At 40.3% G+C, this 17,274-nt stretch overlaps 1 protein-coding gene across 1 annotated transcript; it reads right to left on the minus strand.

Annotated features, from left to right (window-relative positions):
- Positions 1-15: 15 nt before the first annotated feature.
- On the minus strand, positions 16-7,382 carry LOC139737118 (uncharacterized). The gene is made up of 3 exons (XM_071647797.1): positions 7,334-7,382; positions 107-1,868; positions 16-75 (listed from the first exon to the last, which is right to left on the minus strand). Exons 2-3 carry the CDS (start codon positions 1,862-1,864, stop codon positions 16-18), a joined length of 1,818 nt encoding a protein of 605 aa, XP_071503898.1. The 5' UTR covers positions 1,865-1,868; positions 7,334-7,382.
- Between the last annotated feature and the right edge of the window lie 9,892 nt (positions 7,383-17,274).

The following is a 17,274-nucleotide window of genomic DNA, read 5'->3' on the forward strand; positions in this document are numbered from 1 at the left end:
TGTCATTATTTCCAGCTAGGTCACCATGAGTTTCTTCAGTGCCTGCAGCTCTTTCAACACCAGAATCAGAGGCACCTGAATTGGATTGCACAGTTGGAGCATCTACTGTCTCCACCTCTCCAAAAGAAATTGTGATGGGCTCAGCCACAACGTCCTGCTCTGGTGCTTTTAGGTCATTGACTGATATGTCAGATTGCAAATGCACCGACACATCATCCCCTCTCTCTCCTCCCTGCTGTAAAACGGGTGTTTCCATGTTCTGCTCATCTGTGATGCTGCATGTGGATGTTTCCATCCCTTCAGCAACATCAGTGGAATTTTGAAGAGCACCACCTTCAACAGCGATAATTTCAGGACCACCTGTGTCCATCTCTGAGTTTTCAAAGCCATAATTACAGGGGGTGTCTTCTACATCTCCTGAATTGCTTTCATCCATTGGAAGATTGCCTAGTGAAACCACTTCTTGAATTTGGGGGACAAAATATTCACTGTCCGAGCCACATTCTTCAGTGTGCATATATTCTACCCCTTCTGGCAGAGTATTTTGGCTTTCACCCACATTTCTTTCTTGCGTTTCTAAACTATCTAATACCCCTTGAGCCTTCTTGATGTTGTTACTGTATGGGACTCCAGCTGAAAGAGTGGTTCCTTCTGTTTCCGAGGTGGCCTCCTGCATAACAACACTCCCATAAGAGTGCTCAACACTAGAATGTACCCCCTCATCATGTGTAGTTTGATCCTGAACACTTTCAATCTCTGATACTGTTGTTACTGCTGCTGCTTCCAAGTTACCCAATTCCTCGAAGTCCTCAGCTGTCTCACTCCATGGCTGCTTGTCAACAAGTTCTGAATTCATGGGCTCAGTGATGGGCTCAGTAATGGGCTCAGTGATAGGTTCATCAGAATGTTGTCCATCTGATCCAAAGGATCTGTTTCCAATCATATCATCATCTTGGGAGTGCTCTGCAGGCTGTCTCTCCACCTCCTCCTCAACATTCCCCTCCCCCTGCTGGGCCTGCAAAGAGTCTACAGCAGAGTCATTTGCAGTATCACACTCCATCCACTCACCTTCATCAGAACCTTGATTCATGGAGGACATTGCAGCTGGGGCCTCACCAGTCTCTGGAGCTTCTTCTCTAAATCCCTCATATGTCGATTCAGGCTCAGTGTAGGCATCTGGCTGACCACCACTGTCTTGATTTCCGGCTGTGCTCGTCTCATCTTGGAGATCTTCCAACCATTCTCCTCCCGACATCTCTGATGTCTCCTCAGTTGGGTTGCTTTGTCTTGGCCCCTCATCAACAGAAGCACCATCTTGAGACCCCATTGTGTCCTTCTCCATAACAGCATAACCTTCCTCCACTGCTGCCTCCTCATCAGTCTTAAGCAAGTCATCTTCATTGCCAACTTCCTCAAATGGGTTGCTTTGTCTTGGCTCATTATCAACGGAAGCACCATCTTGTGATCCCATTGTGTCCTTCTCCACAACAGCATCTTCAACCGCTGCTGCCTCCTCATCAGTCTTTAACAAGTTGTCCTCATTGCCAACTTCCTCAACTGGGTTGGTTTGTATTGGCTCCTCATCAGGAGAAGCATCATCTTGTGATCCCATCATGTCCTCCTCCAAATCAGCATCTTCCTCTGCTGCTGACTCGCCATCAGTCTTTAGTAAGTCATCTTCGTTATCAACTTCAACTGTCTTCCCCTCCTCCTCCAAAACACTATCATCTTTTTTCTCTCCTTCCTCTGTGTCTGTAGGACAGCCATTCCCATCATTACGTAATGATGTCGCAGATGACTGAGCTTCATCAATGCTTTCCTCTAGCACTGCCTGCTGTCCTCCACTGGTGGACTGTCCCTCCATGTTCCTGTAAACATCAATTAAGTCATAAGATCTTTCATTGTAGTTTGCTTTTGTGCTGTTGTTGGTTTTGAAACATCCTTTCTTGATGAAGAAAAAGGGTCCTAGGCCTGTACATCGGATAATTCAGGGGAGCACATATTTGGAAGAAAATCAACCAATGGCAGTCAGTGTTCAGATTTTATAATATAATTATACCCAATTCTCCATATAAACAATGCCATATATTTCACAAGTTCAAAATAATGCAAACCGAGACTTTTAAGACAATTTTGTGTGTGCGTGAATTTGCTATCAAGTACCACAGTGACGGAATGAGAAATATGTGTTATTCATTGGTATCCCTCTTTGAAAGATATGAATTTGTTGGAGACAACATACAAGTTGGTGTATGAAAGTCATGAGACACATGAAACAAATGAAAATATCAACACTGCTAAAATTTTAAAGTATTCTGTCTATAAAACACATCTTTGCAATTACATAAGTACATCAATGATTATAGACAACAGAAAAATAAATTTTCATAAACAAGCAGGTTTCACAGAACTCTTCAAAACTGAAGTCATTCCACTTCAATATCCAGAGTGCTGTTCAAGCTTGTAGACTTGTTGACAGAAAAATCTTTCTGTCCAGATGGATTTTGTAAAATCATTTTTTCATTTTCATGAGACGTACAAGACAAGGATTTTTTTTAAAAAAAATTTTTGACGAGACGTACAATCTCCGCGGAACATATCCCTACAACTGTTTGTACATGATGACAAGATACAGATTGATCCTTCGGTCAAATGCTCTTGGTTTCCAATGCAAGTCGTCATCTTGAATTATCAGCCGTAATTTGTGTTTGACAGTCAGGTATACATTCTTATTTTTACACTCAACTGATATAGGGCACTGTCAGACCACAAAACCTTTTCACAGTCATCCGAGTTTCACATCAAATGAATTACGATGATCAGCGCTCCTTATATCCCCACTCAAAAAAACACAGCTTCGCAGATTTCTGAACACTGCCACGGGAACTATTCTTGATATTTTATAATTCAAAAATTCTAGCTTTGTTTTTTTGTTGTTCTTTCAGATAGAAAGATGGTATGTAGGTTACCTATGGTCAAGTTGATGGATACACACATACGAAACACAAACAAACCAACCTCAATAATTTACAAAGTCCAAGTGCAAGTCATCCAATTTTAATACTTTAGTACATGTACATACAGTAATAAATATACAACTACACTTGCCTCAGTGTCTCTACTACTCTAGTCTACACACTTAGTAAAAACTAAAATAGCAAATTTTTCATTTCGTCACCAACTTCTTAAGTTGAGAGTAACATGGGCAATTCCGCAGTTAGAGGGACATGACCATAAAATTTCAATTTGGTTTTTTCCTTGATTTTTGTGTTTGACTTCAGAAAGAACACATTGATAATTCAGGAAAAACTATTTTTCAGGGTATCTTGATAGTTTTAGGTATTGAATTCACCAATTTTGAACAAGTAATCTTTCAGATTGAATTTCATCAGCAAAATCTCCATAATGGCAAAGAAGATAGCTAGTCAAGTTAAATGCCATTTTCTAGCCACAAATATTGAATTCATAGAGGCAATGCAGTGCTTTCATGGATAGATTAAGTAAAATCAACTTACATGTCTTCGAAATGCAAACATGTGTGCATTTCCCCAACCATCGGACAGTCATGTAACGTTACTAACCAAAAAGTGAAATTATTTACCTCCAGAGAGTATAAAGTGTCTATGAATGATAATATTTAAATTTTTCCTGCTGTGTCCAATGACTAATTGAAATATAAAAATAAGTATTATTAATCATTATAGAAGTTAGAAATAACGGCAGTCAAAATGTGTAACGTTACTAACCACGTAATGTTACTAACCACAGCCTGTGTGTATTGTAACGTTACTAACCATGAAACAAGGAAAAGTAGAAATTACGCGGTGCGTAATACATGTCCCCGCCGGAAGTAGCATTTAGTAGCAAAATGTACAATATAGGTAAAAAGATGAAGGTCAAAGGTCAAAGAAGTCAAAGGTCAAAATTCTATGTAGAAGTTTTGAAGCCCTCACCTAGTGCCATCACATAAAGCAAACGGAATCGAAATTGGGTTAGAAATGTTGAAGGAGTAGCATTTTGTAGCCAATGTATAATATAGGTAAAAAATCAAGGTCAAAGGTCAAAGAAGTCAAAGGTCAAAATTCTGTGTAGAAGTTTTGAAGCCCTCACCTAGTGCCATCACATAAAGCAAACGGAATCGAAATCGGGTTAGAAATGGCGAAGGAGTAGCATTTGGTAGCAAAATGTACAATACAGGTCAAAAATCAAGGTCAGAGGTCAAAGAAGTCAAAGGTCAAAATTCTGTGTAGAAGTTTTGAAGCCCTCACCTAGTGCCATCACTTAAAGCAAACGGAATTGAAATCGGGTTACAAATGGCGAAGGAGTAGCATTTTGTAGCAAAATGTACAATATAGGTCAAAAATCAAGGTCAAAGGTCAAAGAAGTCAAAGGTCAAAATTCTGTGTAGAAGTTTTGAAGCCCTCACCTAGAGCCATCACATAAAGCAAACGGAATCGAAATCGGGTTAGAAATGGCGAAGGAGTAGCATTTTGTAGGCAATGTACAATATAGGTCAAAAATCAAGGTCAAAGGTCAAAGAAGTCAAAGGTCAAAATTCTGTGTAGAAGTTTTGAAGCCCTCACCTAGTGCCATCATATAAAGCAGACGGAATCAAAATCGGGTTAGAAATGGCGAAGGAGTAGCATTTTGAAGCAAAATGTACAATATAGGTCAAAGGTCAAGGTCAAAGGTCACAACTGAAATTCTGTATACAAGTTTCAAAGCTCCCATGTAGTGCTATCATATAAAGCAAACAGAATCAAAATCGGGTTAGAAATGGCGAAGGAGTAGCATTTTGAACATTTTGATCACACACGGACGCACGGACGGACAGACGGACAGACGGACAGACGGACAGACGGACAGACGGACACACGGACACACACACGTACGGAGCCCGTTTCATAGTCCCCTGCTCGAACTCGTTCTGCGGGGACAATAAGTGAATAAGACTCCAATGGACAGGTCCTGGTCTGGCAAAATTTTGCCTGGTGATAGAGCCAGATGTCAACTACAAGATTATGTGGTCATACAGTAAAAAGATATTGGCTTTTTTTTCAGTGAATTAAATATGCAAATTTACGCATGAAATCATATTTTCACCTATAACTCCATAAAAAAGACTGAAGGATTGCTAAATTTTTGTGTAAGAGTTCCTCAAGACACATCAAACAATTTTTTTTGCAAAAAAAAAAGCAAAATCAAAATCAATTTCTTTTGTTTTTTATTGTTTTGTTAATTTCTTATGTATTTTAATGTTTTTTTACCTTTTGTTTTCTATTGGGTTTTTTTGCCAAAATTTGATGCAGGCACTTTTTCAAGCTTATCTACATTACAATTGATTAATTTCACTGGTCAAAGGTTGAAACAGTCTAATTATTATCAAATTAACGAAAAAACACAATTTGCATTGGATTTGCACACGATATCATGAATTTGAGCTGTTTTTAGGTCGACATGCATTTATGCAAAACATTACATAACTGCAGAACGGTGTACCCGGACGTCGCAAATTTGGTCTCAAAATATGCGGGAGACTTCAATGAAAAAAGTCATGAAACGATGCGGCGAAATCTTTGCGCGTTGTGGAATCGTGGCGGGAAATGTGGGGGGGGGGGTCTGCAGCATTCGCATCACTACAGAAGGCTCACAAGGTGCACATTGAGCGATTTTTTTTTTTTTTAACCACTTCCCATGGGAAGGGGCAATTGATGGATTCTGCGGGCCAGCAGAGCATTTTGTGAGGAAAGTAGTGTTAAAAACAATTGAGGCCATCACTTCAAATTTTCTGTCCCAATTTGAAATCATCATACAATGGTTTGTTGGGGTTAATTACGCTGCAGGTACAGCGAACAGTTTTTTGTTTTCAGAACAATGCAGAGATTAGACATTCAAACTGGTCTAAAAGAAAAAAAAAATACATGTCTCTAGACTTGAATAAACATGAATTCAACTAATACACTGTATTATTTGAGTTAATATCATATGACTTAAACTACTTTCACAGTAATATAAAACATTGCATTATGCTGGATTCCTATTGTGCAATGACTACGCACACCACAATTGGTCATACACTGTACATACTACATACCCTGGTACCGGTACATTAGTTTTTGCTCTTTGATTTCTTTCCCCTTTATTAAAGGCACTCTTGATAAGGAACACATTAACTGTTTTGCTCAATAAAACAGGCTGCTTTTGTGAATTACTGTGAGTCATGATGAACAGTGATTGGCAAAGTTATGAAACTGTGGATATCACTTGACCTAGTCTTTGTGGTACTTTTTTTTAGTTTGTAATTTATGCAAACTTTTTTTCTAGTCTTTTTTTAACATGTACAAGTACAATGGTACTATACTGCATGAGTTTGATGATTGAAATATGAGTTTCATGCCTTATCTGATGTTTCTTAGCTTTAACTTTGCATTCTCATGAGGAAACATGTAATGATTTGAGTTAACACACAATTCTGTAATCACTGGACAAACCGTAACATTACTAACCATGATTTTTGTACTTAATTTTTAAACAAAGTTACAATGAGAAAGGATATTTGGGGCAGATATTGCCCTTAAAGCTAGAAATGAAAAATAAGTGTTGATATATTTCAAGCTATACCAGTTTTAGCAAACTTTTTGTTCGAAGATGCTCATCAAATTTTTATGTCCTTTTTTTGTAACGTTACTAACCGGCATTAAAACTTAAAAGCAGACCTTTCTTCTAAAATAATCCATGAAATGATTTCATTCTTTGCTCTGTTCTAGGTCTACACTAGAATGATCTCTGGTGACATTAATGAGACTTCACATCCACAGATAGAGAAATGAGTGTAATCTAAATCATGAGAATGTCCCTAAAATGTAACGTTACTAACCGCGGAATTGCCCACATGTAAATTCAACCGTTAAAGGCCTAACCAAACAAGATAATCTGGCGCGCTAACCTAACCAGAGTTAGATCCCGACTTGACGCCGTGACTTCTGAGCTGTAGAGCGATGGGGCTGTCTAGCCTATAGCTAGGCCCAGCCCTAACCCCGGGCCCGGGGCGCTCCTTCACGCACTTCGGGCGTTCGGGCTTGCTGGTAGTGGTCGCGCAGATATCACGTGTAGCCTAGCCCTAGCCCTATAGCGAAACCTTGTCCTTGTCTTGCTTTGACGCGCATCGTACATTCAGCTATGGCGCTAGCCTACGCTACGGCTATATTATGGCCCCACGCACGCACCGTCGAACAGCACAGGACACAGCATGTCATGTCATCAACCAAAAACACTGACAATTCTGTCTCGAGAATATATTGTTGGATAAAATGATAATATCGCGTTGACTTACCTGTATACGCGTTGCACACAACTAACGTCCCATTCAGACAACGAGAGCGAAAAGCCGAAGCGTTTTTCCTGTGTAGTGTCAGTTTCTGACGATCGGGTTTCACTGCGTCCACTGCACTCACGCCATTCCAATGGTCTGGGACTGTGTGTGGTGTGTGCGCAATCGTTTCCAACTCTGGCAACAATTCAGTAAGAGCTCAGCTCAGGGGTTGCTCACGTTGCGCTGCAACCCTGTGAAAATAAGGAATATTTCTCTATCTTCCGTTCTTCGTAGTCTTGTATCTTTTCTGTACGCCACACACGCACCTTTACGTGAAACAAAAATGCCCCATAGACGAACAAAGCCTGAGCGCGGCACGCACACTTCTCCCTCGATCATGCATGCAGCAGGTCCAGACAGCATGCAATGTAATGCAATACGGTGGTGTACTCGCATACAAAAAAGGAACGCTGATTTGCCTGAGTGGGCCTAAGGGACGTGCGTGCGTACTGTAAGCTACGTAGTAGGGCAGATGCATGTACTCGTGTGTAGCAAAAATTGGTCAGAATATCAGATGCTCACATCCGGCGGAAAGTATGAAATATTTGTATGTATTATGTTGGGGTATTTTGGGGCGCTTATTTCAAAAATTGCCGGATCCAAGAGATCTGATCATGGGATTGACCGCCATTTTGAATTCCAATTTGGCCGTCATCACAAAATAAATTTACAGATTCCTATCTTCAGTTCTGAATGACCTGTGGCACCAAAATTTGGTACACAAAGAGCAAAAATATCACGTCGAATGGCCGCCATTTTGAATTCCAACATGGCCGCCGTAGTGTCTCGACGAAATGCAGAGACTCCAACTCTCCCGTTTTCGACGGGAGATCTCCCGCTGAAAACCCATTCTTGCAAAATCTCCCGTTCTCCCGCGGGAGATTTGATTTCTCCCGCCCTGGCTCTGTGTCTCCCTGTGGAAAGGATTTCTTACTTATTGCTATCGTATTGTTGAAAACATAAGCCTTAACGATTGCCCTTAGATAGCACCAGAGAACATCTAGAACCCTATAGGAACTTCGTACTTCGCACACATCAACTTGGAGTCTCCCGTTTGCTGGGGGTTTCGGGCGGAGAATCTCCAGATCAGAAGGTGCTTTAATTGGGGTTGGAGTCTCTGGAAACGTATGTTTAAAAAAGTTGTGACTGACGATGAAATTAGGTGCAAACAAGTATTTTAACATACTTGGTTAAAAAATGGATTAAATATATGTGATGTGTCTGACAAAGGCAATTATGCCTACTATTTTGCATTCAATATGGCTGCGAAGATAAACATCAAGATTAGCATTCGCATTCACGGGCATGCCAAAAAGTGTAGCAAAAATGATTCATAATGGAACTACTGTCACTGACATCACATCACAATGTAAATACAGCGCAGCGCACACTCAATCAGTTACAAACGGGCTGATCGGATACCCTAATTTGAACCCGACACTCACGGTCACACTTTCAACCGCTCCAACGGTGGCAACACTATAGGAATAAAATTCAAACTGGCTGCTGTGCAGCTTGATCTAGTGTCAGACATATCAAAAAATTATGTTATTGACGTCATCATACCACCATGCTCATATATAGCAAATTTCAATGGCTTATGTCATTCAAAACTGAAGAGATCTTTGACGATCGACGGAGGCCATATTGAAATTCAAAATGGCGGCCGACCCCGTGGCCAGATCTCTTGGATCCGGCAATCTTTTTAAATCAGCGCCCCAATATACCCCTATGTAGGGCTATGTAAAATTTCATACTTGCCGCCGGATGTGAGCATCTTTTTCACATATCTGCCCTACTAACGTGGTTTGTGCGTAACAGTACACCATGCCACAGACGGGAGAGTACATCATAATATAAAATGTAAGGGCAACGGCGTAGCCAGGATTTCATCTTTTTTTGGGAGGGGGGGGGGGCGGTTAGTCTGCGAGGGAGCGAAGCGACCGAGCCCGAGCGAGCGGAGCGAGCGAGGGGGGGGGGGGGGAGGGTGTGGGAGGGGGGTGTCCCCCCTCCCACGGTGAGAACTTTTTGCATTTTGATGTTGGAAATGGTGCAATTTGATGCATGTTTTTGCGCGTTTCATCGACGTGAAACAGTCCCACTTGCTTAAGGTAGCAGTTTATTTTGGTGTAGATTATTATTGAACAATTTGCCTATAAAACGGTATAATCTAAATACACTTCTTGTATTAATTCTTGTCACTGAATATCATGAACGCCACTGAACCCGAGCGAGCGGAGCGAGCGAGGGGAGAGGGGAGGGTGTGGGAGGGGGGGGGGTGTCCCCCCTCCCACGGTAAGAACTTTTTGCATTTTGATGTTGCAAATGGGGCAATTTGATGCATGTTTTTGCGCGTTTTGTCGACGTGAAACAGTCCCACTTGTTTAAGGTAGGAGTATATTTCAGTGTAGATTATTATTGAACAATCTGCCTATAAAATGGTATAATTTAAATACACTTCTTGTATTAATTCTTTTCACTGAATATCATAAATGCCACTGAACCCGAGCGAGCGGAGCTAGCGAAGGGGGAGGGGAGGGTGTGGGAGGGGGGTGTCCCCCCTCCCACGGTGAGAACTTTTTGCATTTTGATGTTGCAAATGGTGCAATTTGATGCATGCTTTTGCGTGTTTTAACGAGTTGAAACAGTCCCACTTGTTTAAGGTTGCAGTATATTTTGATGTAGATTATCATTGAGCAATTTGCCTATAATATGGTAGGATTTAAATACACTTCTTGTATTAATTCTTTTCACTGAATATCATGAACGCGACTGAACCCGAGCGAGCGGAGCGAGCGAGGGGGGAGGAAAGGGTGTGGGAGGGGGGTGTCCCCCTCCCACGGTGAGAACTTTTTGCATTTTGATGTTGCAAATGGTGCAATTTGATGCATGTTTTTGCATGTTTTAACGAGTTGAAACAGTCCCACTTGTTTAAGGTTGCAGTATATTTTGATGTAGATTATCATTGAGCAATTTGCCTATAATATGGTATGATTTAAATACACTTCTTGTATTAATTCTTTTCACTTAATATCATGAACGCGACTGAACCCGAGCGAGCGGAGCGAGCGAGGGGGGAGGGGAGGGTGTGGGAGGGGCGGGGGGGGGGGGGTCTCCCCCTCCCATGGTAAGAACTTTTTGCATTTTGATGTTGCAAATGGGGCAATTTGATGCATGTTTTTGAGCGTTTTATCGACGTGAAACAGTAACACTTGTTTAAGGTAGGAGTATATTTTGATGTAGATAATCATTGAACAATTTGCCTATAAAATTGTATCATTTAAACAATCTTTATGTATTAATTCTTTTCGCTGAATATCATGAACGCGACTGAACCCGAGCGAGCGGAGCGAGCGAAGTGGGAGGGGAGGGTGTGGGAGGGGGGTGTCCCCCCTCCCACGGTGAGAACTTTTTGCATTTTAATGTTGCAAATGGTGCAATTTGATGCATGTTTTTGCGTGTTTTAACGAGTTGAAACAGTTCCACTTGTTTAAGGTTGCAGTATATTTTAGTGTACATTATTATTGGACAATTTGCCTATAAAACGGTATCATTTAAATAATCTTCTTGTATTTATTCTTACACTGAATATCATGAACGCTGTCTGTTAAGCAATCAAACAGAAAAGGCATGCACACGAGGGTGTAGATAGGGGCATATCCCCTCCCACACGAAGGTGATTTTGCGTTTTCAGACCTGGAATTCAGCGATCTGGTGCAAATTTTTGGTGCAATACTTTTTCATCAAAGTGTTAAAATCACGGAATTTAGCTCTTATTCCGAATGTGCACCATCTGTGTGTATGTATAAAGTCTAGTGAGGTAGAGCTTAGCGGAAGGGGGATTCCCCCGTTTTTAGAATTGAAATAAAGCGATCTGGGTATAGCCACAGTCTACTTCTATGTATGGTGGAAGGTGGGGGGGGGGGGGGGAGGGGCGGGCGAGCAGGGAGAAGGCGTGGGCGAGTGTTATCTCCACCCTTCCCTTCCGATGGAGCTTTTGCCTTTTTAAGGTTGAAATTGAGATATCTCGTATACGCATATTTGTTGGAATCAACATTTGGGAAATCACACACAAAAAAAGAAAAACTGATGGGGGAGGGGGACTGAGGGAGGAAAGGGTCGATTAAAAGGGGAAATTCCCCTTATATACATGAGGGAACCTTCAGTTTTCGGAATATAAGTGATAAGTCTTGTGCACTCAGAATTATTCATAATTTTTTAGTAAATCTAAAAAGTGTACTAAGCTAGGGAAAGAGGCACAGAGGGGGGGGGGGGGGGTTGGGAGGGGCTTACCCCCTCCCAAGCACGAGAGATTTTGCATATTTTGAATTGAAATTCAACGATCTGGTGCACACTTTGAGTGAAATATTCAAAAAAATATCTTATTTGATGAAAGGTTGCAAAGGAGACCCACTTCATGTGCATGCATACAGTATACACGCATTTTTTTTTCCGCCTCCCAAATCCCCGGTCCAAATCTTAGGGGGGCGACCGCCCCCATCGCCCCCCCCCCCCCGGCTACGCCAGTGTGTAAGGGAGTACTGAGTAGAGGCACTAGTGCATGTGCCCTCGCTCTCCTTGCGCGCAGTTCGTAAAGAGGAATTCCAGTGCTTCACCAACTGGTCTGACAAGAAAGGGCACAATTTTCTAAGCACATTAATGACAAATGTAAAGAATTTGGATGAAAAAAATAAGGAAGTTATCAAGTATTGAAGTTTTGATAATTTTCCCTAAACAATTCTTGAACTGTCTACATGAATATGGAAATACAGTGAAGTGATATCCTACCCTACGACGATTTTTCCATATACGATTTGCAGGCCTACATAACGATTTTGAAATGTCCATTTTTTTTTCACTCAAACGCTACATAGTATGCCCCAATCTCAAATCCTAATATCTAAGCCAGACCGATCGTATAATATTTTGATGCTATTCAATGACGGGTTTATAGTCAGGATTTTTCAGGGGAGATTGCCGTAAGTCAAGAAATCAGACTTTGATCACTGCGGCCCGATGGAAGGGGGACTCGAGGGTGTGGACTCGGAAGAGCGATGGTTGCTCCCACACTTGATGGAAAATTTTCACAAAAAAAAAATGAAAATGAATAATTGAGAGACAATGTAAATGGCTAAATCTTGTTATCTGTCGCATATTGCTGATCCGCGGCATCACGCTTTTAAAAGGAGGGGCCAAATCTATACTGCTGGTTGCACTTTCGGGTTTCATCAGCTAACAAGCAAAAAAAAAGAAGACAGAAAGAAAGAAAGAAAGAAAGAAAGAAAGAAAGAAAGAAAGAAAGAAAGAAAGAAAGAAAGAAAAAGATGTCTTCACAGAGAGGGCGGCAATTTTCTGGAACAATTTCCGGCTTCCGGGGTTAATGGTCTGTGACAGGAAAAAAAACTAAACATCAACAATAACTTATATAGTCACATTTTTCTCGTGCCACTCAAAACTTCCGTGGTAAAAGGAAAAAAAAAAGACGTGGGGCCTCAAGTATAGACCCTATGTATTCCTATGTATTATTCAAAAAAGTGGGGGGGGGGGGGGGCACGGCCCCCACACTTTCTATAGGTTTTCACATTCATTTTCAAACTTTTTTTCATTCAATTTCACAAATTTTTACTTCAATTTCGTCGCAGAATGTCGGGAGTAGGCCAATCTTACTTTCAAATTCGTCTTTAACGGTTCATTTTCAAATAAAGTCCATTCAGTTTAGTCATTTGGCATACATTTTCGTCATTTACAGATCAAATTCGTCAGTCTCACTCGCAGCACTCAAAACAGCAGGATTGATTTCGTCTTTTGTCATTCATTTTCGTTAAATTTTCATTCATATTCGTTTCAAATCTCTACCCAGTGTGATTTTCCAGTCATTCATGTATTGGTTTTTTTTTTTTCTGTAGGGCCTAACCATTCACATTTTACATCCAGGAGTTAACATACACACAAGTGCCCCCCCCCCCACACACACACACACAGAACCACAGATACAGACACACACACTTAAGCATGACAAGCAATCCGAGTACACTGATACAAACATACCGTCTCGCAAACGAAAACAATGACAAACGATTACTAGGCAAACATGATTTAAGACAAAATTTAAGTGTAGAATAATTGTCGCCTGTTTAATGTCAAAAAATGGATAACATAATTATGTTTGCTGCTTTCCAGGGTACAAAAATTTAAACTTTGCTTCATGCATTATGATGCGAAAACCTGAACATTACGAGTTAAAGTTCAAAATGTGACCTGACATACTGTTCTGGGTTATGACTTTTGACTGTCGTTTATCTTTCAATCATTTTCGTTGGCAGTCTTTTTTTGTGTGTGTATTGTTAAAGCAAATGCCTAGGGAATAATGTGTAACGATAAAGTTTACGAGAGAAACTAAAAATATGTCGGCTTAAAGTTGGTTCACCATCAAAATAAAGAATCGACAACATCTGACTAATTTGAATGAAAAATTCATGAAATTGTGTGAACAAAGACGAATTTGATCTTCGCATTCTGCGATCCGTCAGCGGGAGGGACGAATTTGAATGACAATTCACAATTCTGAATGCTATGTCTTCGAAAATGTTTGACGAAAAACGAATAGCAATGACAATTGACGAAATTGACGTTAGGATTTGCGTTCCACCTGCTTCTCGGGACAAAATTGAACAATAAATCTTTGAAATTGAATGACAAAAGTGCGAAAATGGATGGGAAAACCTATATCATACTGGTCTTTCTACTTGCCTCCCCCCCCCCCCCCCCCCGACACACACACTTTTTTGGGGGGAGGGGGGAAGGGAGACAATAAAGGGTTTGACTTTTTTTATCTTTGCTTGCCAGCAGCCGATGTTGTCAGAGGAGCCAGTGACATCAAAAACTGTGAAGCTTTTGATTTGGGAGGGAAATGCCATCCAAAAGTGTGAAAACATTTTTGTTTTGCTTTGTTGTGCGTTTTTTTAACATTTAAAAGAATTTGCACCTTTTTTGTTTCTTACTTTGTTTTGTTTGTTTGTTTTTTTTTTTTGCTTGTCAGCCGCCTGATTAACTCCGGAAGAGGAGCAAGATAATGTTAAGGCCCAATCCCTTTTTTCCACTTTTTTTTTATTTCTTTTGCTTCTTAGCCGATTTTTGGCTGCCTCCCTTCATCCTCAAAATAAATCGACGTCCCCGCCGTTCCCATAAACTGGGTCCTCACTTTCAAAAACGTAGCGCCGACCCTGTCTTTATCATTGTTATTATTATTATCATTATTGTTATTATCATCCCGTAATTATTATCATTATTATTATTATTATTATTATCATTGTTATTATTATCATCATTATTGAGTATTATTATTATCAAAATATGAGCAATATGGTGCACACAACATGTGGAATATTTGTATTTCTTCAACTTACAGTACAGAAACATAAGAGAGAAATAGATATTCAGAGACAATGTGAATGGCTAAATCATATTGTTTTCACCTGTTGATCCGCCCCGATCCGGGTAGGGGAGAGTGGGGAGGAGTTGGACAAAAACTGTATCATTTGTCACGAATCATTTGTCACGAATCGTGGAGAAGTCATACTAATAATTTATTTCACGAAAATAACATTTTGAAAATGTATGACCTTTATCGTTTGCAATTAGGACAATTCATGTATAAACTCACCAACCATTCTCTCCCCCTTGTATTTGATTCCATGTTTTTGAAGAATGAAACTGTTCATGCGTATCCAACCCGTCAATCCTATGAATATCATTTGCCTTTGACTAGGACGGTTTTTGCAAAATCTTTATTCTCCTTTTCTGGATCAAAATGCTGGAATTCTCTTGAAAATAATATAAAAGAAGCTTTAACCCCAATAGGCCCGAGGGGGGGCGGGGGGGGGGGGCCTCCCCTCGACGTTCCGCGCGATGTATCGCAAATGCAAAAAACTATCGCCGCGACATTTCATGACTTTTTTCTTTCGAGTCTCCCGCATCTTTTGACACCAAATTTGCGACGCCCGGGCGCGCGGTTTCGGAGTTACCCATAAATATGTACATGCATGTCAGACCAAAAATTGCTCGAAAACGTGAATTCGTGTACAATTTCAATGCAAACTGATGTGCTTACAGGCAAATTTCATAAAAGCATGATTATTTTGGTGTTTTATTGATTAAAATCAATGAATAACATATTTTCTTGTTCGGAGCGATGTCGCGGACAAACTTAATCGAAAAAACAATGGAAAACATAAAGTCGAAAAAACAAAGAAATACATAGGAAAATTTAAAAAACAATAAAATACTTCAGAATTTTTTCTGATATCACAATTTTTATTACATTTGTTAAGGACACTACAAAGAATATTTACACGAAAAATGTGCCTCTTTTGAGCTTTATTTTGTGATTTATACCAAATAGTCTGATTTCAAGAATCATTATGCATAAATTAGCATAATTTGGCATAAATGATAATTTTTTGAAAAATTAACTTTAAGGTATTTTAGATTACATCATAGGCAATGTGTGTGCCAATTTTTTGTCGCGATCGCGCGATCGACGGCCGAGATCTGGAGGGGGGGGGGGTCTGGGAGGCCCCCCGGCTCTATCAACTACCTAAATAGCCCGGCCTAGTTAGGGTTAAGTTTTAATACATTTTATTTAAAGTTAAAGAATCATTTAAAAACTTCGTATGCAGCAAAGTAATTCATTCTTGTTGCGTCGGTAACCTCACTACTCTTTGTAGCGAGCTCGTGCTTCTGTGCCTCCAGTGCCCTGTTATGACCCACCATTTCCCTCTCCTCCCCCCCCCCCCCCCCCCCGCGTCCACCTCGGACTTCCTACCTTCCTTACTATATCTTTCTATCCTCTCATCAATATCTTTCCTTACAAGAAAGCCGCCTTGTGTTTGTTAATGTGCGTTGGTATGTGTGCATGTATGTGTGCATTACTCTGTCTGTCTTTTTTTTACTGCCGTTTAGGGAAATTGTTGTGGTTGGGTTTTTTTTTTCTTCAATTATATCTTTTTTCTGTATGAGGGGACTGCATTCTACAAGCCCTGCTTTTTAGCAGTCCCCTCCATTTCCAGCAATATTGTTTATGCATTCACCCCAGTAACGTAACAGTTATTTGTATCTCTGTTGATAATTTACCTGTATAATATCTCTTTTACAATGTTATTCTGTTCATCGCATTGTGGTACTGATTTCCTGACATCTGTGTATTCGAGTGTTTCAGTGTATTTCTAATTATTTTGTTAGTTGGAAATGAAATAAATCAACTTGAACTTAAACTGTGATTTATTGTTGATACCTCGTACAACTTTTCTGATTTTCAGAATGGGGCACTCATGTCTCGCACCCAAAGACTGCTGATGCTGTGGGCCACATGATGTGTTGTTACTTCATAATCCTAAAAGTCTCATATTTGAGATTATTATTTATTAAAAGAAAAAGCTACTTAACGGGGTGAATTGGGAGACCCTCTGGGAGAAGTGATGGGACATTCGTTGGGATAAAGTGGGACAAACAGTAACGATACAGGCAGGGAGGTGGCCCACCTCCCTGCTACAGACATGCATTACAAGCATGTCACATACATACAATATGTGTGTGTGTGCCTGTGTGGGTGTGTGTGTGTGTGTTTATTAGGCAATATGACAAGCACATCACATACATACAATATGTGTGTGTGTGCGTATGTGTATATATCTACACATGGATATGACTTTCATCGCAAACGCGATACATGTATATCCATTATGATCTATCACAGAAAATTAGTTAAGCGCCTGAAATTTAAAGAAAATAATAAGAAAATTAGTTAAGCGCCTGAAATTTAAAGAAAATAATAAGAAAATTCGTGATGGTTCTATTATAACAATGAATGAAGGGAGAAGTGCGACAGTGATGTCCCAGATTAC

Source organism: Diadema antillarum, unplaced genomic scaffold, assembly GCF_040938485.1.
Source record: "Diadema antillarum isolate AM-2024a unplaced genomic scaffold, OU_Dant_1.0 seq00000682_RagTag, whole genome shotgun sequence".
In the NCBI taxonomy this organism is placed as follows: domain Eukaryota; kingdom Metazoa; phylum Echinodermata; class Echinoidea; order Diadematoida; family Diadematidae; genus Diadema; species Diadema antillarum.